We start from the raw sequence: 27542 nt of genomic DNA, 5'->3' as shown, positions 1-27542 counted from the left end.
TTACGTCACTTCCTGAATCTGAGAGTCGCTTGGGTCGCTTCCGGTCCTGAGTCACGGTGAAGCGAAGAATGGCTCCGCCGGGAGAATACAAAGCTGCAGCGGCGGATGGAATGGAGCAGGTACCGGGGACAGAGGAGAACTCGGGATTAATGCGGCTCTTCTCTGTGTGCGCGGGACTTCCTTTTGTATTTGTACCCGTGTCTGACACCTGTGTCTGAATCCTGAGCTGAAACATTCACTGCTCCCCCATAATCACTCCCAGCCCCTTACTGTCCTGTCTTCTGTCTGTCCTACCTTCTCTTCTGATATCTTTCCTACTTCGCCTGTAGGTTTGTTTCCACATCCTCTTTCCAAGGCCCCCCCCCATATACATCACATCCCCCAGAATCACATGGATTTTACTATTCTCCCTTCCCAGTATTTCAGGGACCCCCTTCCCTCACCTCAAAGTATTTCAGGGACCCCCTTCTCTCACCTCATAGTATCTCGGGGACCCCCTGCCCTCACCTCCCAGTATCTCAGGGACCCCCCCTTTCCTCACCTCAAAACAATTCAGGGACCCCCCCTTCCCTCACCTCAAAACAACTCAGGGACCCCCTTCCCTCACCTCAAAGCATCTCAGGGACCCCCTGCCTCACCTCCCAGTATCTCAGGGACCCCCCTTCCCTCACCTCAAAACAATTCAGGGACCCCCCTTTCCTCACCTCAAAGCATCTCGGGGACCCCCTTCCATCACCTCAAAGCATCTTGGGGACCCCCTTCCCTCACCTCAAACCAACTCAGGGACCCCCTTCCCTCACCTCAAACCAACTCAGGGACCCCCTTCCCTCACCTCAAACCAACTCAGGGACTCCCTTCCCTCACCTCAAAGCATCTCGGGGACCACCTGCCCTCACCTCCCAGTATCTCAGGGACCCCTTCCCTCACCTCAAACCAACTCAGGGACCCCCTTCCCTCACCTCAAAGCATCTCGGGGACCACCTGCCCTCACCTCCCAGTATCTCAGGGACCCCTTCCCTCACCTCAAAACAACTCAGGGACCCCCTTCCATCACCTCACAGCATCTTGGGGACCCCCTTCCCTCACCTCAAACCAACACAGGGACCCCCTGCCCTCACCGCCCAGTATCTCAGGGACCCCCTGCCCTCACCTCCCAGTATCTCATGGACCCCCTGCCCTCACCTCCCAGTATCTCAGGGACCCCCTGCCCTCACCTCCCAGTATCTCAGGGACCACCCTTCCCTCACCTCAAACCAACTCAAGGAACCCCTGCCCTCACCTCAAAACATCTTGGGGACCCCCCTTCCCTCACCTCAAAACAATTCAAGGAACCCCTGCCCTCACCTCAAAGCATCTCGGGAACCACCTACCCTTACCTCCCAGAATCTCAGGGACCCCTTCCCTCACCTCAAAACAACTCAGGGTCCCCGTAAACCCTTGTTTGGAAGATCCTTGTTTGTTACTAAGTGCTAAGTACTTTGCTGATGCTATACAAATAAATGATGAGGATCTCGGGGACCTCCTTCCCTCATCTCCCAGCAGGTCAGGAGACCCCTCCCTTAGCATCCCAATGACCCCTGTACCCCCAGCAGCAATATACTATACCTTACACAAACAAAGGCAAAGAGTGATTGACACCTGACCACTCTCATCTATTTACAGTATTCATTTTCTTACCTGTATTATATTGCATTTCCCTTGTTAGTTAGGAGGTGGCTATTGCCTTGTTTAAATAGTTTTTGATGTCTGAGACAACAATATGCTGAGCCTGGTCCCCCATTCTGACCACATTCTGCCCTTTCCTTCCTGCACAGATGGAGATGGACGAGTCCCGTGGAGGCATTGGCCTGCGGCAGTATTACTCATCCAAGATTGAAGACCTGCAGGTACTTTTTACATCCACAATCTGTGCTGTATCTGCTTGTGTGCAGCTTGTGTGCTGCTTTGTGTAACCACCGGGCACACAACCTGTGTTACTGCAGTGTTAATCACACAGACACATCCAGTTATCCATAGCTGATAGTCCTGTCTTTTCTCCCCAGCTTGTTGTTAATGATAAGAGTCAGAATCTCAGGCGTCTGCAAGCACAGAGGAATGAACTGAACGCTAAAGGTATGGTGATTCCTTCATTTGGTTGGATGAGCTGATAGATATGGAAACTGAACATACGCTTGAAGGTTTGTGAACCAATATTTCTGCATATGTAAGACCTAAAATGTTCTTCTGTTTTCACACAAGTTCTACAGTAGAAACCAAAGAATCAATGTTATACCTGTTCATATATTTACTGAGGAAAAGAAAACGATCCACCGTTGCATATTTGTGTGTGCGGACCCTCTAGGGTTTTCCATTCATTTAAAGGGGAAGTTATAGATTTCCGTGTTTAGGTCAACGGTATGATAATCAGATGCGAGTGTGGGAGGCTCTACTTTATTTAATGAACAGAAATCTCAATCGTCACTTTCCAAGTGCGAACTGACAACACATGCTCGAACAAAAGAGATTTCTGAAGACCCCTGAAAAATAGTGATTAATGATCGCCAGGCTGGAAAAGGTAATAAAGCTATTTTTTTTAAAGTGTGTGGACTCTTCTTAAAAACTCAGCATCATTGGTAACCTTCCCCAGGAGTAGTCAACCAACAACGATCAAACCAAGTGCATGGCGTGTAATACTCCGGGAGATTTCAGAGAACCCTGTTGTACCATCAGGAAAAAAAATGATGTCCCCTCGACAGCAGGAGGACCGTGTTTTTTTAAACGTTGCGTGATGTTTTTAGCTTGTTCTTATGATCTAGTTTTAGGAATTGCGTGAAAAATGCACCGTGTTTTGTCATATTTATGCAGAAATGTTGACAATTCAAAAGGGTTCACAAACTTTCAATCACCACTGCATAGCACTTCTAGCCTGTAATTAACTGATTAATATTGTGCATTGGTGTAAGTATGAATGGGGTTGGCTCACATTCGAATTTTTGAATCAGTGCGGCTACTGAGGGAGGAGCTGCAGCTGCTTCAAGAGCAGGGATCATACGTAGGGGAAGTGGTCAGAGCTATGGACAAGAAGAAAGTATTGGTCAAGGTGAGTGGAATTAACATTTCCAATATGTAGATTAATATGTAGATTAATTATAAGCATAGAAGGCAGATGACCAACGTTTTCTCTTTCGGTTAGGTTCACCCCGAAGGGAAATTCGTTGTCGATGTTGATAAGAATATTGACATCAATGATGTAAGTATTTTGAGTATACCATTACTTGTATATATTTCAATATTCAAGAATACCGGATTGTTTCTTCGGGGTTTTAATGTAAACGCATCATTGTTGCCGACTTCCCTTAGGTCACACCAAACTGTCGAGTTGCTCTGCGCAATGACAGTTACACGCTGCATAAGATCCTGCCCAACAAGGTGGACCCCTTAGTGTCTCTGATGATGGTGGAGAAAGTTCCAGACTCCACGTACGAGATGATTGGTGGCTTGGATAAACAGATAAAGGAAATCAAGGAGGTCATTGAACTGCCTGTGAAACACCCAGAGCTCTTTGAAGCCTTGGGTATCGCGCAGCCCAAGGTATGCAAATAACAAACCAATTGTATACTGTGGTAACAGGCAAAGGGGCACTGAGATAATTTGGCTAAGGGTGCAAGGGAACCAAACAAAAATATTATTGGTGTGGGGCAGTCCATAAAAAAACAAGTGCTTTAAGGGAGAACTAAACCCTAAAAATAAATGTGGCTAAAAATGGCATATTTTATATAGTGAACTTATTGCACGAGGCTAAAGTTTCAGCTTGTCAATAGCAGCAATGATCCAGGACTTCAAACTTGTCATAGGGGGTCACCATCTTGGAAAGTGTCTGTGACACTCACATGCTCAGTGGCTTAGGGGGTCTTTAGAGTCCTTTCTTAAGACCCAAACCTGCAACCCGCATAACTACCCACTTTGATCCGCTACCCAACCCCGGACCCAGAACTGCCTTTTCTGTAACCCGATCCACAACCCGCCGACCACCATCAAACAGGAAGTGGTGCTGCAAACCGGAAGTGACATCATCAAAAGTGGGTGGGGACAGACACAAGTTTTGTAAAACTTTAAAAGGAGTAAAATATAGACAATATTACATATTTAGATAAGAAATTTAGATGAGACCCGCGGGTATACCGCACCTGAAAATCCTCCCCTCATTCCGCAGGGTGCCCGCTTTTTTTGCGGGTAACCCGTGGGTACCCGACCCGCTGCAGTACTCAACTTCACAAATTATTAAGCAGAAAATGAGCTTCCCCTGTAATATAAGCTGATGCTACAGGTTTGCTGATTATTCAATTCTGATGCTAATTGCACTGGTTTCTGTGCTGCCATGTAGTAATTATGTGTATTAATTACTAATCAGCCTTATATTGTGACATTTCTATTCTATGTGTACTGTATATTGTGAGTGGCTCCCTAAGCTCAGTAAGTGACAGCAGCACAGAGCATGTGCAGTGAATCAGCAGAAAAGAAGATGGGGAGCTACTGGGGCATCTTTGGAGACACAGATCTTTACTGCTAAAGGGCTTTTTTTTGCCTTGGGCTGATACAGAAGCACAAAACATAATGTACAACATTTCTAGCTACTACTTTAGTTAGGCTTTAGTTCTCCTATAACTTAAACAAAGGGCCTCGTGGCTTATAGATGGAGGGCATGTTTGCATATAAAAAGTTAAGAGAGATTTCTCTTTCAAAATGATACTAATCTACACTAAACTGGTTTTATTTCCTCAGGGCGTGTTGTTGTACGGACCTCCTGGCACGGGAAAGACACTTTTGGCTCGTGCTGTGGCCCATCACACAGACTGTACATTTATACGAGTGTCTGGATCCGAACTGGTGCAGAAGTTCATCGGGGAAGGTGGGTACTAGGAATAGCCATGCTATTTGTGTGGTGGTTTTTGTATCTATGCTGGACTTTTTAATAAGAATTAAACCTCCAACCCGTCATTTAGCAGTCAACCCAAAACATATCTCGCTGAGGATGCTGGTAGTTGTAGATCAAAATAGGTATAGGTTTGTAAGTCTGATATCTTGGCTGCCTTTGTCTAAAGCCCAATAATGGCAAAAGGATGACTGGAAGTAATTAACACAACAGGCTCTTGTCTAACAAGATGGCTGTTGATTTGGATCAGCGGATTAGCAGTGTTTGGAATGAACAAGACCCCACCCTTCTAATAATTTTATATTTGGCAACACGGAAGGATAAAATCTTTGGTGTACAGATCAAGCTCTAACAGTGCCACTCATACAGGTGCTCGTATGGTGCGTGAACTGTTTGTTATGGCTCGAGAACATGCTCCCTCCATTATCTTTATGGACGAAATTGATTCGATTGGGTCGTCGCGGCTCGAGGGGGGCTCGGGAGGAGACAGTGAGGTCCAGCGCACAATGCTTGAGCTGCTGAACCAACTGGATGGATTTGAGGCAACAAAGAACATAAAGGTACGAGGAGTCATTTTACATTGGAGACAGTGCTAGAATGGTCAGCACTCCCTTCTTTCAATGGGTCTGACTTTTGTAACATTCTTTTATATTCAGGTAATCATGGCAACTAACAGGATTGATATATTGGACTCTGCTTTGCTGCGCCCAGGTCGCATTGACCGGAAGATAGAATTCCCACCTCCTAATGAAGAGGTAATGCCACCTGCTTTCACTATATGTTCCGTTTACTATGTGTTTGTACTTAAAGGAGAAGGAAAGCTAACACAGCAATTTATTGCCAATAGATTAGCCACAATGCTGCAAGCTATTACACTTATGTTTATTCTGTAGAATGCTTCACCATACCTAAACAGCTCTAGAAACTCTCTGTTTAAAACAGCAGCTGCCATATTAGCTTGGTGTGACCACTTCCTGTTTGTGTCTCTCCCTGCTCACTCAAAACTTTGGGCTCAAATTACAGCAGGGAAGGCCAGAGGAACAAACTGAGCATGCTCAAGCCCTAGCCCTGAAGGTTTCAGCTGAAAACAGGAAGTCTGAGACAGAAGAGTTGTTCACCTTTGAATTAACTTGTCTTGTCTGATGTAGACAGTGATATTCTGTGACAAACTGCAATCGGTCTTAATATTTGCCTGTTTTTTTTCTAATTATTTAGCTTTTTGTTCATTAGCACTTTAGTTTGGAAATTCGGCAGTTATGTGGTTGCTAGGGTCAATTTACCCTAGCGATCAGGCAGTGGTTTGTTTAACTGTTGATTGGAATATGAATAGGAGAGGGCCTGAATAGAAGATTAGTATTAAAAAGTAACAGCAGCAATTAATTTGTAGACTCGGTAGTTGTTTACAGCTGCTGGGGTCAGTGACCCCCCATTTGAAAGCTGAAGAGGAAGGCAAATAATTAAACTATAACCAAAAAAAAAAAAATGAAGCTGAAAAAAGTTGCTAAGACTGGCACTCTCTAAAACACTTTATTTTAAAGGTCAAATACCCGCATTGCCTTCCTTTCACTGTATCCCATTAATCCTTTACAACATGGTGTCCAATTTCACACCTTTTTGCTTCACTTATTCCCAAATAATTTGGATCTTTCACTCCCTCAGGCCCGTCTGGACATTTTGAAGATTCACTCAAGAAAAATGAACTTGACGCGTGGGATCAACCTGCGCAAAATAGCAGAACTGATGCCTGGAGCGTCCGGGGCTGAAGTAAAGGTGAGACCCATTCGGCCTGAGTTTTGGATGCAGAAAAATCGAGATTCCTGGCTGAACATTTGCTCGAGAAAAGGCAGAAATCTATCAGTCAAGTATGGCAGCTCCCACTTGCATGCATAAAGCTAATTAATGCAGACAGGAAATGTTCTGGAAGCACAGTAATAATCGAAACAACAGTGGGATACAATGTTTCAATCACTTCCCCCTTCTTAGTGCACTTCTAGTTAACCAGTTCAGGCAATGGGTACATTCAGGGGGGTCGAATATCGAGGGTTAATTAATCCGACTAGGAATTGAAATCCTTCGAAGGATTTAGCGCAGATAGTACGATCGAACGATCAAAGGATAATTCCTTCGATCGAACGATTAAATCCTTCGAATCGAACGATTCGAAGGATTTAAATCCAACGATCGAAGGAATATCCTTCAATCAAAAAAAGTTAGCCAAGCCTATGGGGACCTTCCCCATAGGCTAACATTGACTTCGGTAGCTTTTAGATGGAGAACTAGGGGGTCGAAGTTTTTTTTAAAGAGACAGTACTTCGACTATCGAATGGTCGATTAGTCGAACGATTTTTACTTCGAATCCTTCGATTCGAAGTCGTGGTCGAAGTAGCCCATTCGATGGTCGAAGTAGCCCAAAAAAAAACTTCGAAATTCAAAGTTTTTTTACTTCGAATCCTTCACTCGAAGTTAGTGAATCGGCCCCTCAGTGTAGTAAAAAATAACCTTTATTAACAACCACTAAAAACACGCTGCCAAATACAAAAGACTCGCTACTGTAAAGCCATACATGTAGTGCTGGACCGTTTCCATAAAACCAACAATTAATAAAAGTACATAGAGTGGATCGGCGGTGTATATTAACGAAAGTAATCAGAGTAAGTCCCAATTAGTGCGTTAAATAGCTGGTAACCTATCCAGGATGTTTAATAATTTAACTAGAGATGCACCCAATCCAGCATTCAGTTCGGGATTCGGCCTTTTTCAGCAGGATTCGGATTTGCCCGAATCCTTCTGCCTGGCCGAACCGAATCCAAAATAGTGGATTCGGTGCATCCCCTAAATTTAACCCTCCCTTCCATGTTTTCCCCAGTCGTGCTACTAACCCCTGTTTTTATAGGAAATTAATGGGGGGTTCATATGCACCAAATATCTTGATTGCTGGTGGAAAACAAATTATAATTATATTACGGCCACCGTGTTGTAGCAGATCAAGGACGCCAATAACACCCTTTCCCTCCCTTCCGTTTGTTCCCCCGTGAACGCTACCTATCAACGTGGGGAGCGAGTGGGGGCTAGTCACCCATCGTCCACCTGTCAATTTCGGCTGTTTCCGTGACTTCGGGTCTTTTCGCCGCTTCAGGACTTCAATTTCGTCTGTTTCCGTGACTTTAGGACTTTTTAGCGGTTCAGGACTTCAATTTCGGCTATTTTCGTGACTTTGGGTGTTTTCGCCACTTCAGAACTTCAGTTTTGGCTGTTTTCGTGACTTCGGGTCTTTTCGGTGCTTCAGGACTTCAATTTCTGGTGTTTCCGTGACTACGGGTCTTTTCGCCGCTTCAGGACTTCAATTTCGGCTGTTTCTGTGGCTTCGGGTCTTCTCGCCACTTCATGACTTCAATTTCCGGTGTTTCCTTGACTTCGGGTCTTTTCGCCGCTTCAGGACTTCAATTTCGGCTGTTTCTGTGGCTTCTGGTCTTTTCACCACTTCAAGACTTCAATTTCAATTGCGGCTGTTTCCATGACTTCGGGTCTTTTCGCCGCTTCAGGGCTTCATTTTCGCCTGTTTTTGTAACTCCTGGTCTTTTCGGTGCTTCAGGACTTCAATTTCATCTGTTTCTGTGGGCAGCGAGTGGGAGCTAGTCACCCACTGTCCTCCTATGCCGCCCAACGCGTTTCCTCGTCTTCTTCAGGAGCATAAGTACCCGGTGCGTGTCGGAAGCAGGTTTAAATAGATTTTCGCTGCCTGTGTCCCCTTTCGTTTGCGCGGATCCTCATACATCATTCTTACTGAGACGCACCATGAACCGAAAGTCTTTTTGCCAGATCTGCTTGCGTTGCCCAAATAGGATAGATGTGCGACTTCTTCGATGGTCCCGCAAATTTTGCAAGTGTTGTATCAATAATGAGATTTTATTCTCGTGTAGTGGGCAACATGTTTTTGATATTGTTAACTGACCACCTATGTGAATCCCGTGATTCATTTAGTAACATGGCTCGAAGTACAAAAGAATAGAACTCGTATTGCCAACGCAGGCTTCACCGTTCTATTGTGCATGCTTTGCCGGTACTGTCATTACATTTATTATAAGCACAGTAATGTCTCTCTATTCGTTGAGGAATGGTTTATTTGTAAATAATAGTCTATTTAAGCAGCTATTTGCTTTGTGACCAAGGTTTTACTGCTACAATACACATTGTAAATAAAACAGCAGTACAAACAATTGGCAACTACAGTGCAAGAAAGCTCCGGCACCGTTTCAAGAGCTGCTTGTGACGTGTCCTACTGTGAGCCAGCAATGGGGCTTATAAATAGCAGATTAATGTACTGCAGATGGAGGCGTGCAATGTGGAGCTGCCACATTGAGACCCACCCTCTCTCCTTGCTTTGATTGTGATCTCTGTGGTCCAGATGTGGGAATGTCTGTACAAAACACATCTTTTAGCCCTTTAGTTCATGTAAAACTGTAACTCTACCTTCTGCTATTTTGTTGCATTTCTTGCACTTTAGTCTAGTACAACTGTAACTCTCCCTCCTGCAGAGGCTTCTGCTATTTTGTTACCCCTCTTGTCCCCTCCCGTTAATCAGAATGTGTTATTTTTATGTGCAGGGGGTGTGCACAGAAGCGGGAATGTATGCCCTCCGTGAGAGGCGGGTGCACGTCACACAAGAGGACTTTGAAATGGCTGTGGCAAAGGTAAGATTCACAGATTTACCGTGGAAATATTCTCTCTCTGAATTTGGGTTCAGGCTAAGTCTGAAGTTAGGGTCGTACTGGGCTGGGGGGGCACCCGGAAAAAACCCCAGTGGCCCTCGGCTCTTGTGGGCCCTACCGTCCCTGCACTAAACTTCCTGCAGCGACCTCTTGTATTCAGGCAGGTCTCAATATCCAATCCGACCCTGGTTATTGGCACTTGACAATTCCCCAATGTGCCGTTATTTCTTACAGCCATTTAATTCTAGTCGTTTTGTAGATTCTCTCCATTGAGATCAGAGTTTAAAGGAGAACTAAAACCCTAAAGAAGCATATGGCTAAAATGTCATATTTTATAGAGTGAATTTATTGCACGAGGCTAAAGTTTGAGCTTGTCAATAGCAGCAATGATCCAGGACTTCAAACTTGTCACAGGGGGTCACCATCTTAGAAAGTGTCTGTGACACTCACATGCTCAGTGGGCTCTGATTGGCTGTTGAGAAGCTAAGCTTAGGGCTCGTCACTAATTATCCAGCAGAAAATGAGCTTCCCTGTAATATAAGCTGATGCTACAGGTTTGCTGATTATTAAATGCTGATGCTAATTGCACTGGTTTCTGTGCTGCCATGTAGTAATTATGTGTATTAATTACTAATCAGCCTTATATTGTGACATACCTATTCTATGTGTACTGTATATTGTGAGTGGGTCCCTAAGCTCAGTAAGTGACAGCAGCACAGAGCATGTGCAGTGAATTGGCAGAAAAGAAGATGGGGAGCTACTGGGGCATCTTTGGAGACACAGATCTTTACTGCTAAAGGGCTGTGGTTGCCTTGGGCTGGTACAGAAGCACAAAACATCATGTACAGCATTTCTAGCCACTTCTTTGGTTAAGCTTTAGTTCTCCTTTAAAACATTTTTAAATCAGAGGTTTGCATTTAACACATGCCTTATCTTTCCTTTCTTCTACCAGGTGATGCAGAAAGACAGTGAGAAGAACATGTCCATTAAGAAGCTGTGGAAGTGATTTGTTTTGTGTTCTCCAGTCTCTTTGCTCTCAGCAATGTCAGTCTGTTCTCCTGTGGGATCGCAGCTCATTAAAACCCAGCATAAGACGCATCCCCAATTCCTATAATCTACAGATCTTCCATTGTTTTTTTTGCTAATGGAAAGCCACAAGCTGGAAGCTCCCCTGAAGCCTATTATTCTAGGCCACAAATTGCGTAGAAATTAAGACGACTCCATTGGGCATTTAGTACAGCGGGATTTTGGTTTTGTAACTGACGTGTATGTGATCTCCTATAAAATAAATACATCCAAAAAAAAAACCTCGAACTTGAAAAAACGTGTTTTATTATGAAAAATTTGTGCCGACAAAAAAAAAAACATTAAGTAAAGAAGTACATTCAGCCCCAGATCCCCAAGCTCTGTGTCTGTAAACAGCTTACAAATATAATCATGGCTTGTGTGTGATTAAAATGCATATTGCGGGGGGAGCTTGTGACTCTTTAGGTGCTGCACAACTACAACTCCCAGTATCAGATATCGGGTAGTTTGGCAATAATCTGCTCTCCAATAATAAAATCTGAACAAGCAAATAGAAACAGTAGAACATCTACAAAAACTAGGGATGCTCCGAATCCTCTGTGAAAGATTTGGCCAAATACTGAACCAAATCGGGGGGAAACATTTTAACTTCCTTGTTTTGTGATTAAAAAGTCATGCGATTTACCTCCCTGCTCCTAATTTGTATATGCAAATTAGGAATCGGTTCAGCCGGGCAGAAGGATTCGGACGAATTCGAATCCTGCTAAAAAAAAAAAGCCGAATCTCGAACCGAATCCTGGATTCGGTGCATCCCTAACAAAAACACATTCTTAATTGCATTAAAGGACAAGTAACACTTGCTCCAACCCATTTATTGGCAAATTAGGCATCGTCTTCAGCAGAACCTTAGAAAAACACTGTGTACGAATGCGTATTTTCGTTTACTGAAGTTACTTGCCCTTTTAAACCCCACTAAAATGCACGCAGAGTGGCGCCGATTATGTGAATTTGGTCCTAAACCAGGATTTTTCTGCATAGATAAAAAGGAAAATTGCCCTGAGGAAACAAAAGCATATGGCTATAGGCTGCCCCTGAAAAACATTCACAGCAACCCCAAAAGGGGGTCATTCCATATATACGGACTGGTTATAGGCTATAACCAAGCAGAAAGATCGTTGCTGCTGGTGATATCAACTAGTGCAAAGTCACTTTAAATATATATATATATATATGTAGCATGCACAAAGATATAGGAACCCTTTTGGCTGAAGCAGTTCCTTACCCCTCCTGGGCAGAAAAACCGCTAAGAAAAGCAGACACCCACCTCTGAAACCTATAGTGCAAATACACACGTTAACATAGAAGAACAAGAGTATCTGATTGGTAGAAGCCCACTAGTGATTTACATTCACGCCGAAAGGAGACTGGTTGGGGCGATTGGAGGAGGGAGATTCCTGAGTTCTCAATCAATAAGATGGCATGGAGCAAGGGGTATTCTGAGCACTGACAGATTTAGTCCATGCTCCTCAGCAGGGAATTCAAGGCTTAACTTGTCCTTTAAAGGGATACTGTCATGGGAAAAAATTTTTTTGCAAAATGAATCCGTTAATAGTGCTGCTCCAGCAGAATTCTGCACTGAAATCCATTTCTCAAAAGAGCAAACAGATTTTTTTTATATTCAATTTTGAAATCTGACATGGGGCTAGACATATTGTCAATTTCCCAGCTGCCCCATGTCATGTGACTTGTGCCTGCACTTTAGGAGAGAAATGCTTTCTGGCAGGCTGCTGTTCTTCCTTCTCAATGTAACTGAATGTGTCTCAGTGGGACATGGGTTTTTACTATTGAGTGTTCTTAGATCTACCAGGCAGCTGTTATCTTGTTACCTTCCCATTGTTCTTTTTTTTTGGCTGCTGGGGGGGGGAAGGGAGGGAGTGATAATCACTCCAACTTGCAGTACAGCAGTAAAGAGTGATTGAAGTTTATCAGAGCACAAGTCACATGACATGGGGCAGCTGGGAAATTGACAATATGTCTAGCCCCATGTCAGATTTCAAAATTGAATATAAAAAAAACTGTTTGCTCTTTTGAGAAATGGATTTCAGTGCAGAATTCTGCTGGAGCAGCACTATTAACTGATTCATTTTGAAAAAAAATTTTTTTTCCCATGACAGTATCCCTTTAAGGGTCATGGATTATGATTGGAGGAAGGCTAAAAAAAAAAAAAGGGGGATCAGTGATTTAAAACATAGGGAGTTGACTTGGAATGTCGTACCTGAGAAATGACAACGTCCCTAAAGAGATGGAGTCGCTAATAAAGGGCAGAGGGGGAAATAAACAAACAATGTGGAATGTACAGGTGACTGGTCCTGGCATAGGATTAGGTGAGACGGAGCCCCAAAACCTGCTCCAGTTCTTGCCGCCGTTGCTGCACCTGTAACAGGGACATAACATGGAGCGGGTTAGTCGGATTGGATGATACAGATGCTAAAGTTACCCACACGGGGGTCAGCCAAGTGCCCACCTTAAAGAAGATGTGTCTCCCCACTGCCTCCTGGGCCCACGGCTGCTGATAGAACTCCGTGTGTCTCTCCTCCTCGGGATTTCCCAATGTGTCCGTCATGATCTAGAGAAAAACACCAACGACCTTTACATTAACTTTTAGTCTGGAATGGCTAATTCTAAGCAACTTTTCAATTGGTCATTTTTGAGTTATTTGCCGCCTTCTGACTCTTTCCAGCTTTCAAGTGGGAGTCACCGACCCCATCTAAAAAAAACAAATGCTCTGTAAGGCTACTACTGTAGTTATTGCTACTTTTTTATTACTCTTCTATTCAGGCCTCTCATTCATATTCCAGTCTCTTATTTAAAATCAATGCATGGTTGCTAGGGTGATTTGGGCCTTAGCAACCCGATGGCTGATATTGCAGACTGGAGAGCTGCTAAATAACAAAAACCGTAGATATAAAATAAAAACCAATTGCAAATGGTCAGGCTCAGAATACCCCTCTCTAGAGCATACTAAAGGTTCATTTGAAGGCAGACATCCCCTTAGGGCAGAGACACGCTACTATTTCGGGAGGAGATTAGTCAGCCAGCGACAAATCGCTTCTTCGGGCGACTAAATTCCCCAACTGCCTTCCTGGCAGCTAGAATGTAAATCTGATCGCTTCCTAAACTTCAGACGACTTCGGAAAACGAAGCGTTCAGAGTGACACCTCGTCGGCGATTTACGTTCTAGCCGGCGGGAAGGCAGTTCGGGGAGATTAGATGCCCGAAGAAGAATAGATTTGTTGCCAGGCGACTAATCTCCCGAAATAGCAGCGCGCGTCTCTGCACAAACAAATTAGTAATATTTCACAGTGAGGGAAAATATCTGACATTTAGAATAGGGATGCACCGAATCTAGGATTTGGCCAGTATTCAACCTTTTTCAGCAGGATTCGGCCCAATCCTTGTGCCCGGCCGAACCAAATTTGCATATGCAAATTAGGAGTGGGAAGGGAAATCGCGTGACTGTCATAAAACAAGGAAGTAAAACGTGTTTTCCCCTTCCGACCACTAATTTGCATATGCAAACTAGGATTTGGTTTCGTTTTCGGCCAAATCTTTCGTGAAGGATTCTGGAGTTCGGCTGAATCCAAAATAGTAAATTCAGTGCATCCCTAATTTAGAGGCACATTGATCAAAGGTCGAATTTCTAATTCATGTGAGTTTTTAAAGACTCCCATAAATTCGAAATTCGACCATAAGTTATACTAAAATCGAATTTTTTAAACTCGGGTTTATTAAAATCGACCTGAAAACTGGAATCAAATTTGATTTGAATTTTAAAAACTCAATTCGAGTTTTTTCTCTGAAAAAAAAAAACTCGAATGTGAGGAAGGCTGCAAACAACTTCAAATTGACCCTCCCACTGACTTAAAAAGAAATCCGGCAGGTTTTAGGTGGCAAATAGTCGAATTCGAGTTCTTAAAGAGCCAGAGTATGATAAATCTCGAGATTCTAATTTTTTAAAAAAAAAAAAAAAACGAATCGAATTTGAATAACTCCCTTGTTGAATTTGACAATCTTGACCATAAAAAAATTCGAATTTCCAATTCGAACCTTAATAAATCTGCCCCTTAAAGAGCTGTTGTTCCATTAGTGTTACTCCTAGAGAGCAGATGCTTCATTTCTAATTGGCTTAGAACTTGAACTTAATAATACCCCTAAATCTAACCTGTAAACGCACAGACACAGAAGCGAAACGCAAATCACCTTGAGGTCCCTGCTTTGGGATTTCAGCCAGTCCTGAATAAAGTCTTGGGGGTCATTGCTGAAGCTCAACATGAAATCTCTCTGCGTCTTCAGCTGATTGATGGACTCAATGGTCTCATGGATCTGAAGGAAAAGAAACAAAATCAAACTCCTGTGACCCAAGCCAACCTTGTCTTCTGCTGCAGGACAACTTCGTGGCCAACGCTTGGAGACGTACCTTGGAATCCAGGTTGGCAATCTCTTGCTGGTTGGTGGTGGAAGCGAGAAAACTGCTCATCTGCACCTTCAGAGGGTCGTCGACCTCAACTTCTATATCGTAACAAGCAGTCTTCTTCTGGTCATTGGGGTCCACACTAAAAGGAAAAGGAGATGGGATGTAGGTTATGATGTAGGTCAAACTCATGACAAAGGTATGAGTACTCTGGATCTAAGGATGGGAAAGAAGAAGAAACACTTACCTGATGGAATGATTAATTATGATGGGGTCTGGGTGCTGCAACAAACTCGCCAACTTCATGGGTAGGTCGGAGAACTTCATGCGCAAGCAGTTGAAAATCTATGGTCGAAGAACATGGAGACATTACTGGTTGGGGAGACCCAAGTAGTGGGTAAAGGGAAGCTTGGATGATCTGCTCTTTGGAGTCATAAAATAAAAATTGTGATGGATGCAGGGCAGTTGCAGTAGTTACCAGGGTTATCCAATGGCATGGAGTAATGTTGTGTCAAGTCCTACCTGTCTGAAGTAGCGGTTGCAGTTGATGTGCTCCTTCTCGTGGCTGTCCTGCAGTTTATTGGCCTTGATGTAGAGCCAGAGGGCCTGCATGATGTTGGCCCGGGTCTGAGTGTGAACACCCAGCAGCCGTGCGAGACGAGGGTCCAACTTATATTGAGGGGGCTGCAAACAAGGATAAAGAGTGTAAAGCATTGGAAGTAGCTGCCAGAGAAGCATGATCACTATTTCACCTATAGGGCAAGTCCTTCAGTCAGCTTCCAGGCCAAGCTCCTCACCTGGTGGTCTAGCATCAAGAGCAAGGTGCACTTCACATTCACATCTCCAGGGCGCTTCACCTGAAATCCATCCGTCTCCTGCGTGGTCGCCATCCTGTGCCACTGAAAAAAAATAAATAAAAAGGCATTAACCCCTACATGTCCATGCCAGTCACAGTCTAATGGCTTTCCAATGGTTTTGTTTCTTCTCACCTCCACCAGATGATTGTCCGGCCCATACAGGTCCTTATCCAGCTCAATGACCAGACTCTTGAAGAAGGAGGAGAACTTCCTCTTCAGTTTGCTGGGCTGTTGGTTAACAAGAAGTCAAGTGTTCAGGAAATAATTTGATTTGAGCATTGGTCGAAATCTCCCCAATCAGCTGTCATCCTACTCTAGATCAGGGTTCTGGAAAGAAATGTACTCAGCATCTGTACTGGGTTGTCGGGAGTTGTAGTTTTTTTGAAGGAGAGGGAAAGCTACCAAATACCAATAGATTCATCATCATCATCATCATTTATTTATATAGCGCTGTCAAGATACGCAGTGCTTTAGCCACAATAGTGCAAGCTATAACACTATATTTATTCTGCAGAATGCTTTACCATACTGGAGTAAAACCCTCTAGAAGCTCTGTTTGTTTAGGATAGCAGCTGCCATATTAGCTTGGTGTCACATCACTTCCTGCCTGAGTCTCTCCCTGCTCACTCATAGCTCTGGGCTCAGATTACAGCAGAGAGTGAGGAGGGAGAGGTGGGATGGAGGAGCAAACTGAGCATGCTCAAGCCCTAGCCCTGGAGGTTTAAGCTGAAAACAGGAAGTTTGATACATATTTAATAAATAGACATCAGAGGACTCATGCCTATCTGTATTGCCAATAGCGGTAACACTAATTCTAACAGCAGTGATTCATCTGCACAAGGGCAGCTCAGACTCACGTCTTCCAGAAGCTTCCCTTCCACTCGGAGCTCCCAAGAGCTGACTCTTTCCGCCTCTTCCCCGTCGGGCTTGGCTGGAGTGAACGTGTTGGAGATGTAAATCCTCAGCTTGCGCTTTTGCTGTAAAGACAGAACACACGAGCTTGCTATATTATCTGCGACACATTGTGTTAACGAGGAGGAAACAAGCTTTGTAATTACAGATATTCAGGCTATTCAAGCCAACTAGGGTTCCAGCTAGAATGTAAAAAGTAATTAAAGGGAAAGAAGTGGCATTAAAGGGGAAGTAAATTCTAAAATAGAATAAGGCTAGAAATGGTGTATTTTGTATACTAAACATAAACTTACTGCACCACAAGCCTAATTAAACAAATGATTTATGCTTTCAAAGTTGGCCACAGGGGGGTCACCATCTTGTAACTTTGTTATACATCTTTGCAAGACCAAGACTGTGCACATGCTCAGTGTGGTCTGGGCTGCTTAGGGATCCTCATAAATGATCAAAACAGCCCAAGTCAAATAATATCTGCCAGAAGCCGATACAACAAGACTGATTAATAATCAGAATATACAGACTGCACTGGGTCCTGTGTTGTCATGTAATCTAATGTGGAAAGTTTTTGTATTGTTTAATAGAAACTTTCTCCAACTCTGCAGAACCAGTGGCTGCAGCAAAATAATCCTCCAAATAGAATCCCAGTTTATCTGTTTAAATCTGGCTCCCTGATCTTTGTCCCTGCAGCTGGAGTTGGAAACTTTAAAGGGGATGTAAAGGGAAAATAAAATCCAATACAAATCTCTACACAGTCACCGACTGCTCTACAGGGAAACAAACAAAGCTGCTTGAGTTCTGCAGGGCTGGGAAGTAAGGTGGGGGCTCCCCCTGCTGTTCAAGTATGATTGTTTCCCTGCAGAGCAGTTAGGGACCGTCTGACAATTCCTATCCACAGCAGTAAGTGAAGGGAGAATTTCACTGCATACAGTCAGGTTGCTTATAAAAACAGTACACATTTTTTAATTAAATATTGGAGATAGGTTTCTTTTTCATTAAAGAAAGTAAAAATTGGATCTAGTTTTTTTGCCTTTACATTTAGTTTTTTTTTCGCACCCAATCCTTCCCACCTCCAGCCCTATTTATCTGCCTCCATTACCCCGTGTCTCTACGCCTGCGCTGGGCAGAATCCATACCGTGAGGGGCTTCTTGATGGCCTCCTGAATCTCCATCCTCTTCCTCGCTATAGTCTGATCCAGCTTCCTCTCAAATGCCAAGAGGTCCATGTAGGCCTGAGACTCCGGCACCAGTTCACGGATCTAGATAGAGACAAAGAAGAGTAGGGGAACACAGCCTAGAAGACATGGGCACACGTTGGAGTGGAGGTGCATCGGAAGAAACCAGACGAAAAAAAAAACTAAATGGAAACCTACCCTCTGGGGCAAGATCTTGTCGGCCATCTTTCTTCGCTTCACTCTGCAAAAAAGGAAATATCACACACTGGACATATTCTATTGAATGAAGATAATACAGACTTTGAACCAATAGCGACTTACCCTCTACGCTGGCTCATGCCATGGGGGTGTCCCGGTGGGGTGAGCAGTCTCTTCCTAAACGGCTCCATAATCATTGGATTCATGGCAGGTCTCATGGGAGAACCCCCACCGTACGGAGGAAGCATGGGGGAGCCCATATGCATGCCGGCCATTGGCATTCGGGCGCCTGGAAGCATTCCTGGTCTCTGGGAAGAAGCAAATTGGGAGCATGAATATCATGGGGAATAGGATTGTAGAGGATTATTAACCTTTCTGTAATTCTACCCAATCACATACTGTAAAGCTAAATTGCTGTAAACAGATGTGTATCCTATAGATATGAATATATTTATCCAGACAGGCAGGACCGGTATTATATCCATGCGGTTGTTCTTTATACTCCCATGTAATACAACAAATCCCTCAAAATGGACAGTGCCCAATTACTCATGACCAACTAAACATCGGTCTACACAGGGGGAATATAACACCCCTCCTTTTTTTTAAACAAAAGAAGAGTTCAAGATGGTGACTGTAATAACAATGGGAATAATAGTCTCTGGGAAGGGAGTGTGACTGTGGGATAGCAGGTATAGTAGGGAGAGATGGTGTCTATAGTAACAGTGGATTATAGTCTCTGGGAAGGGAGTGTGACTGTGGGATAGCAGGTATAGTAGGGAGAGATGGTGTCTATAGTAACAGTGGATAATAGTCTCTGGGAAGGGAGTGTGACTGTGGGATAGCAGATATAGTAGGGAGAGATGGTGTCTATAGTAACAGTGGATAATAGTCTCTGGGAAGGGAGTGTGACTGTGGGATAGCAGGTATAGTAGGGAGAGATGGTGTCTATAGTAACAGTGGATAATAGTCTCTGGGAAGGGAGTGTGACTGTGGGATAGCAGGTATAGTAGGGAGAGATGGTGCCTATAGTAACAGTGGATAATAGTCTCTGGGAAGGGAGTGTGACTGTGGGATAGCAGGTATAGTAGGGAGAGATGGTGCCTATAGTAACAGTGGGATAATAGTCTCTGGGAAGGGAGTGTGACTGTGGGATAGCAGGTATAGTAGGGAGAGATGGTGTCTATAGTAACAGTGGATAATAGTCTCTGGGAAGGGATTGTGACTGTGGGATAGCAGGTATAGTAGGGAGAGATGGTGTCTATAGTAACAGTGGATAATAGTCTCTGGGAAGGGATTGTGACTGTGGGATAGCAGGTATAGTAGGGAGAGATGGTGTCTATAGTAACAGTGGATTATAGTCTCTGGGAAGGGAGTGTGACTGTGGGATAGCAGGTATAGTAGGGAGAGATGGTGTCTATAGTAACAGTGGATAATAGTCTCTGGGAAGGGAGTGTGACTGTGGGATAGCAGATATAGTAGGGAGAGATGGTGTCTATAGTAACAGTGGATAATAGTCTCTGGGAAGGGAGTGTGACTGTGGGATAGCAGGTATAGTAGGGAGAGATGGTGTCTATAGTAACAGTGGATAATAGTCTCTGGGAAGGGAGTGTGACTGTGGGATAGCAGGTATAGTAGGGAGAGATGGTGCCTATAGTAACAGTGGATAATAGTCTCTGGGAAGGGATTGTGACTGTGGGATAGCAGGTATAGTAGGGAGAGATGGTGTCTATAGTAACAGTGGATAATAGTCTCTGGGAAGGGAGTGTGACTGTGGGATAGCAGGTATAGTAGGGAGAGATGGTGTCTATAGTAACAGTGGATAATAGTCTCTGGGAAGGGAGTGTGACTGTGGGATAGCAGGTATAGTAGGGAGAGATGGTGCCTATAGTAACAGTGGGATAATAGTCTCTGGGAAGGGAGTGTGACTGTGGGATAGCAGGTATAGTAGGGAGAGATGGTGTCTATAGTAACAGTGGATAATAGTCTCTGGGAAGGGATTGTGACTGTGGGATAGCAGGTATAGTAGGGAGAGATGGTGTCTATAGTAACAGTGGATAATAGTCTCTGGGAAGGGAGTGTGACTGTGGGATAGCAGGTATAGTAGGGAGAGATGGTGTCTATAGTAACAGTGGATAATAGTCTCTGGGAAGGGAGTGTGACTGTGGGATAGCAGGTATAGTAGGGAGAGATGGTGCCTATAGTAACAGTGGATAATAGTCTCTGGGAAGGGAGTGTGACTGTGGGATAGCAGGTATAGTAGGGAGAGATGGTGTCTATAGTAACAGTGGATAATAGTCTCTGGGAAGGGAGTGTGACTGTGGGATAGCAGGTATAGTAGGGAGAGATGTGTCTATAGTAACAGTGGATAATAGTCTCTGGGAGGGGATTAGGGCTATGGAATAGCAGGTATAGTAGTGAGAAATAGTGATTTAATCAGGGGAGTAAGAATAAGGTGGCACTTGTATGGCAGCAATTCTAATTCTCCAAGAAACCCGATCTATAGAAATGGTTATTATATCCGGATTGTAAAAGGAACACTGTATTATTCAGAGGGGAATAGCCAGTTGGCAGTCTCCTCAATAGGATTAAATTGCCAGTTGGGCATTTACCAAGCAGAGACAATGAATTTTTGAGCACACCGAGACTGAACCTTTATACTGTAATTCCTGTCTAGCGCTTACTGGGAGTTGTAGTTTCATTGTGCACTGACAGTCATTGTGAATAGTGGGGCATGATTTACTAAGCTGTGCAAAATCGTCTCCACTGTTTGTACAGAGATTTCCCATTCACCTCCCCCTTTGCACATTTCTTCTGCTTATTCACTCTCTCTGCCTCCCTCTCGTATCCCCTCCACCTTAATCCCTCCCCCTCCAGGTGCGCCGTGTTACTACCTGCCCCAGCCTGAAAGACCAGTTTCCTCCTCTGAGCTGGAGTGGTGCATGCTGGGAAACGGCAGTTGCTTCAATTTTACCAACGTGGGAGTGCTGCGGAGCATGACTGCAAACACACAAGTCTGCTCTTCACAAAGAAAAGAGAAACTGACGGCGTATTTTGGTAACTTCATACTCCAGCAACTCTGTCCTGCCTCGTCCCACCCAAACTGTCATTTGATCAGTCCGAAGTGGGTCACAGGGGTCAGAAGAGAAAGTTAATCAGGGGCCATAGGAGAGGGGGCAGCCACTGTATGATAAAAAGAAATTTAGTGGCAGAATCTCTCTGTCCCTTTCTACCCTCTGCACTGTTGGTTCTGACTCCTGAAACAATGTAGCGGATTAAAACAACTGGAAAATAACCGACTTCTGCTACACTATTTCAAAAGTGAGAACCAGAGGACAGTCCAATACGGCTTTCCATAGCAATTACAATACAGTGGCAGCATCTATCTGTCCCTTTCTATTCTTTGCACTGTTGGTTCTGACTCCTGAAACAATGTAGCGGATTAACAGAACTGGAAAATAACCAATCTCTGCTACACTATTTTAAGAGTGAGAACCAGAGGACAGTCCAAATACGGCTTTACATAGCAATTACAATACAGTGGCAGCATCTATCTGTCCCTTTCTATTCTTTGCACTGTTGGTTCTGACTCCTGAAACAATGTAGCGGATTAACAGAACTGGAAAATAACCAACCTCTGCTACACTATTTTAAGAGTGAGAACCAGAGGACAGTCCAAATACGGCTTTACATAGCAATTACAATACAGTGGCAGCATCTATCTGTCCCTTTCTATTCTTTGCACTGTTGGTTCTGACTCCTGAAACAATGTAGCGGATTAACAGAACTGGAAAATAACCAACCTCTGCTACACTATTTTAAGAGTGAGAACCAGAGGACAGTCCAAATACGGCTTTCCATAGCAATTACAATACAGTGGCAGCATCTATCTGTCCCTTTCTATTCTCTGCACTGTTGGTTCTGACTCCTAAAACAATGTAGCGGATTAACAGAACTGGAAAATTACCGACTTCTGCTACACTATTTCTAGAGTGAGAACCAGAGGACCGTCCAATACGACTTTCCATAGCAATTACAATACAGTGGCAGCATCTACCTGTCCCTTTCTATTCTTTGCACTGTCGGTTTTCCGACTCCTGAAACAGTGTAGCAGATTAACAGAACTGGAAAGTTGTTTAGAATTCTATTAGGCAACATTTTATTTTTGGGTTTGCTCCCCCCCCCTTTTAACTTCCTGTTAGGCGGTTTAGCGGCCAATTGGCCGTCGTTCCTGGAATAGCTAGCCGTTGGCTTGTTGGGTCCATTTTAATCCCTGCTGCAGGGAGCCGTACAGATTGTGGTTTTGGCAGCGACAGCAGTAAACAGAGCGAGATAAATGGGGGAGGCTGAAAGAGTAAAGACAGGAAAATAAGAACAACAGAAAAGCGAGGGAGGAAGGAGCCACAGAGAAGTCTGAATGTGAGAAGTAGCAGCAAGAACATCAAACAGGTCAGATCTTTGACTGCACCCCGATACTTGGCTAAGCAACCAAGGGGGTGATATCCCTCCAACTTGCAGTACAGCAGTAAAAGAGTGATTGAAGTTTATCAGAGCACAAGTCACGTGACTTGGGGCAGCTGGGAAACTGACAATATGTCTAGCCCCATGTCAGATTTTAAGATTAAATAAAAAAAATGTGTTTGTTCTTTTGAGAAACGGATTTCAGTGCAGAATTCTGCTGGCGCAGCACTATTAACTGATGTGTTTTGAAAAAAACATTTTTTTTCCCCATGACAGTATCCCTTTAACGATTGGGCACTCCTTATCCCTCGTTAATAGGTCCCTGCAGATCTTTAACTTAAAATGAGATTAAAGGGCTGCAATTAAACGAGACTGAGAAAACCTGGCCAATCACAAAGTAACTGAATGTGTCTCAGAGGGACCTGGAATTTACAATCACACAGGCCATTCCATTTGAAGTTGGAAGTAGAGATCAATAAGGGCAATTAAACCACAGGACTTGGTAGCCACAGTCTATGGGGGCTACAGTTTTATTATTACAGAGAAAAAGGAAATCATTTTTTATACATTTGGATTATTTGGATAAAATGGAGTCTATGGGAGACGGCCTTTTCATAATCTGGAGCTTTCTGAAAAACAGATAACGGATCCCATACCTGTATCAGCTACTTGTCACAGCTACAAAATAGCTGCAACTTGTAGTGCCTTCACCCTAATGGAGCACATCACATTGACAGGCCTTGAGCTCTACTACAGTCTAGACCAGTGATCCCCAACCAGTGGCTCATGAGCAACATGTCGCACCCCAACCCCTTGGATGTTGCTCCCAGTGGCCTCAAAGCAGGAGTTTATGTTTCAATTCCAGGCTTGGAGGCAAGTTTTGGTGCATAAAAACCAGGTGTACTGCCCAACAGAGTCTCCTGTTGTCTGTTAATGCTATTGGGGACCCCCCAGGACCAGGTTTCATGCTTATATTGCTCCTCAAATCAGTTTACATTTGAGTGTAGCTCACAGGTAAAAAAAAGTTTGGTCTAGAACATCTACCAGTGAGTTACTGTACTCGGGTGCACCACATCTACCAGTGGTAAACACTGAATACACCACATTGACACCCAGTGACTTCTACTGGAATGTAGTAAACTCTATTGGACTTGAACTAGACCTGAGCGTACCACATTCATAGGCAGTGAACTCTACCAGAATGGACCATACCAACTGTGGTCAACTATGTGCCATGTTGATAAGCTGTGAATGTTACCAGAATGGACCATACCATCTAGTGGTGAACTGTACCAACATGCACAGCATTGAAAGGCAGTCAATGCTACTAGAATGGACCATACCATCTGCTGGTGAACTGTACAAACACGCACAGCATTGAAAGACAGTCAACGCTACCAGAATGGACCATACCAACATGTACCATGTTGATAAGCTGTGAATTTTACCAGAATGGACCATACCATCTAGTGGTGAACTGTACCAACATGCACAGCATTGAAAGACAGTCAACGCTACCAGAATGGACCATACCATCTGCTGGTGAACTGTACCAACATGCACAGCATTGATAGGCAGTCAACGCTACCAGAATGGACCATACCATCTGCTGGTAAACTGTACCAACATGCACAGCATTGATAGGCAGTCAACGCTACCAGAATGGACCATATCATCTGCTGGTGAACTGTACCAACATGCACAACACTACCAGAATGGACCATACCATCGGTCGTGAACTGTACCAACATGCACAACATTGATAGGCAGCCAACGCTACCAGAATGGACCATACCATTTGCTGGTGAACTGTACCAACATGCACAACACTACCAGAATGGACCATACCATCGGTCGTGAACTGTACCAACATGAACAACATTGATAGGCAGTCAACGCTACCAGAATGGACCATACCATCCAGTATAAACATGTTTGACATTAAAAAGCAGTGAATTATACCAGATTACACCATAAAAAGAGAATTAGTTCAAATCAACTGATGCTCCAAGGTAATTAAAGCATGATTACTATTATTGTATTACAATCCTGGGTATCATGGCCTTTTAACTCATACTCTCATCCTGCCCCCCTGGAACCATAACGACGTGCACTGATTTGTGGCATGATGATGTCACAAAGTCTCGTTTTTCACGATATTGCCTAAAAGTGAAACTAACTATCCTCAGTCTCATTCACACCAACGACTTCACCAAATTCTGGGAGAGTCCACTGAGCTGCACATTGTACAACAGCGGTGGCACTCAATAGGCCACTTAAGCTAAACGTGGCAGTTTCGGATGCCAGTTGCTTCCGATAACGATCTATAAATCGCAGGTGGGGTTCTGGTGTGCTACACAAGTAAAGCAACTCAGCATTTAGCGTTACTGATTGAATTTGGAACTGCAAGGGATTCAGTAGTCGCATTTTAGTTAGAACAGTCGTCAGGTTGCAAGTGCAAGTCTTTGGCTGCGAGGGCCTAAATGAAATCCATGCAAATTGGATCCTACAAGTCACATGTTACAAAGGGACATGTGATAGTCAGGCAGTTCACAGAGCCAACAATTAACCACATGCACATGATGTAGAGGTGCATCTGGCACAGGGAAACAGAAAGAGAGAAAATCACAATAGTTTGTACTGGAGATGGTTACCTGGTAGGGCCCCATGGGGGGTCTGTAGACTCCAGGGTTTGGGCCCCGCATCATGTTCATTGGGCTCCCAGGTGGAAGAGGCAATCCCCCCCGAGACGTCATGGAGTGAAGGAATTCTGTGAATATACAAAGGCACTTAATATACTGAATCTTATATACTAAATCTTATATACTGAATCTAAAGGTGGCCATACAAGGGCAGATAAAAGCTGGAGACAGACCGAGTAGGCAGTTTATTGGCCCGTGTATGGGGCCCCCCCCGACGGGCTTCCCCGATTGAGATCTGGCCGAAAGTCGGTCCCGCGATCCGAGCGCCCCTAAAGCCACTGTTAGGATCCGATCGTGGGCCCTAGGGCCCACGATTGGATCAGCCCGATATTGCCCATATGGTGGGCATATCGGGGAGAGATCGGCTCGTTTGGCGACATCGCCAAACGAGCGGATATCTATGTGTATGGCCACCTTTATATACTGAGCAGCTCCTGAATTATATTATTATATATATAATACACAAAAGAATATCCTATAAATTATATCCTTATAAACGGTGACTAGTGATGTCATCAGTTATAAACGGTGAGTAGTGATGTCATTTTTGTCACATGACTCACTAAAACTGTGTATAATAATAAATAAAGTGCAACTTGTTGGAAAATATGAGATATTAGAAGTAACCTCAGAGTTCCATGACCTGTATATTATACTCCTCGGTGACTTATAATATCCTTATATTTTACAATAGGGGGAACTTTATTCACTATATTATACTGTACAAGCTGTGTAGCCTTGTGCTGAGATTGGTGCTTGTATTGTGTAGCCTTGTGCTGTGTGACTATATTGTGTAGCCTTCTGCTGTGTGACTATATTGTGTAGCCTTGTGCTGTGTGAGGATATTGTGTAGCCTGTGAGTCCAGACTGGGCACTTTTACACTATGAGTGAATATTGAGGAGTCAGTGTGTTAGTGAGTGTTAGCTCTTCTGGCTCCAGTGTGAGACTAGAAATAAATAATCCTGAACTCAATTGTACAAGTCTAGTAAATCCGTGCTGTGTATCACTATTATTATATCACTATTATTGTATCACTATTATTATATCACTATTATTATATCACTATTATTGTATCACTATTATTGTATCACTATTATTATATCACTATTATTATATCACTATTATTGTATCACTATTATTATATCACTATTATTATATCACTATCAGTAGTATAAGTCCAGTATAACCCGCGTGTAAGTGCAGCACAAAGCCGCGACCCCCCAGCGCTACTGACCCGGTTATTCCCAGTGGATCCGGCGCAGATCAGAGTCTCCCCGTGTCACTGAGCCGGTTCAGCTGCTTCTCCCAATGCGCCGCGATCCCCCGACTCTCCCTCCCGGGACACAAGCCGAGCTCAGCCGGACCCTCCTCTCCCTCCTCCTGCTGCTGATGTCGGGCGGCTCATAGGAAGTTATTGGAAGGTTTTTCTGTTGGTGTCATCACTTCCACTGAGCAACAAACCTCCTTTTCTCATCTCTGCCCTCCCACTGTCTCCCCTCCTCCTCCTCCGCTTCTCTTCCCTCCTCCCGTCATCTGCCCCTTCTCTTTCGTCTCCGCCAACTCTCCCCTACCTGTCCCCGCCCTCTCCTACCTGACCCGCCCCACCTCTCTGTCCCCGCCCTCTCCTACCTGACCCGCCCCCACCTCTCTGTCCCCGCCCTCTCCTACCTGACCCGCCCCCACCTCTCTGTCCCCGCCCTCTCCTACCTGACCCGCCCCCACCTCTCTGTCCCCGCCCTCTCCTACCTGTACCCACTCTGGCTGTCTGGTCACTCCTACCTGGCCACTCCCTGTGTAACTGTGCCCCCCTCTCACCCTGCTCTTTTGTCTCTGCCTATTCCCATCAGTGCCACCCAACCCTACCTATACACACCCTCTTTCTGACACCCCTCCCCTAGCTACACCTTGTCTACCTGTGCCCATCGTCTCTCTGCCCTCCTCCTACCTGTACCTGCTGAATCTGCCAGTTCCTTACTGTACTTACTCTGTCTGCCTGTGCCAACTTCTCTGCCTGCCCTTTCATCCTTCTTCCCACCTCTTTTGCCTACTCGTATCTGTACCCGTAGTCTCTTTGTTTCTTATTATATCTATACCTACCCTCTTTGTATGCCCTTCCCTAAC

At 44.3% G+C, this 27542-nt stretch overlaps 2 protein-coding genes across 2 annotated transcripts; one reads left to right on the top strand and one right to left on the bottom strand.

Annotated features, from left to right (window-relative positions):
- The first annotated feature begins 11 nt into the window (after positions 1–11).
- On the top strand, positions 12–10928 carry psmc5.L (proteasome 26S subunit, ATPase 5 L homeolog). Its single transcript, NM_001092013.1, is given in 12 exon segments — positions 12–119; positions 1815–1886; positions 2043–2112; positions 2982–3079; positions 3173–3229; positions 3340–3570; positions 4762–4888; positions 5282–5472; positions 5569–5667; positions 6572–6682; positions 9517–9603; positions 10574–10928. Coding segments are annotated over 12 exon segments (1248 nt in total). The 5' UTR covers positions 12–68; the 3' UTR covers positions 10628–10928.
- A 1907-nt stretch (positions 10929–12835) lies between these two features.
- On the bottom strand, positions 12836–26928 carry smarcd2.L (SWI/SNF related, matrix associated, actin dependent regulator of chromatin, subfamily d, member 2 L homeolog). The gene is made up of 14 exons (XM_041576826.1): positions 26656–26928; positions 25373–25488; positions 18381–18565; positions 18258–18300; positions 18021–18143; positions 16833–16952; positions 16108–16203; positions 15916–16017; positions 15641–15802; positions 15366–15463; positions 15125–15260; positions 14908–15030; positions 13172–13273; positions 12836–13081 (listed from the first exon to the last, which is right to left on the bottom strand). The coding sequence occupies exons 2-14, from the start codon at positions 25472–25474 to the stop codon at positions 13028–13030; spliced, it is 1446 nt and encodes a 481-aa protein (XP_041432760.1). The 5' UTR covers positions 25475–25488; positions 26656–26928; the 3' UTR covers positions 12836–13027.
- Positions 26929–27542: the final 614 nt, after the last annotated feature.

Source organism: Xenopus laevis, chromosome 9_10L, assembly GCF_017654675.1.
Source record: "Xenopus laevis strain J_2021 chromosome 9_10L, Xenopus_laevis_v10.1, whole genome shotgun sequence".
Lineage (NCBI taxonomy): Eukaryota > Metazoa > Chordata > Amphibia > Anura > Pipidae > Xenopus > Xenopus laevis.
This window is presented reverse-complemented; position numbering and strand designations above follow the sequence as displayed.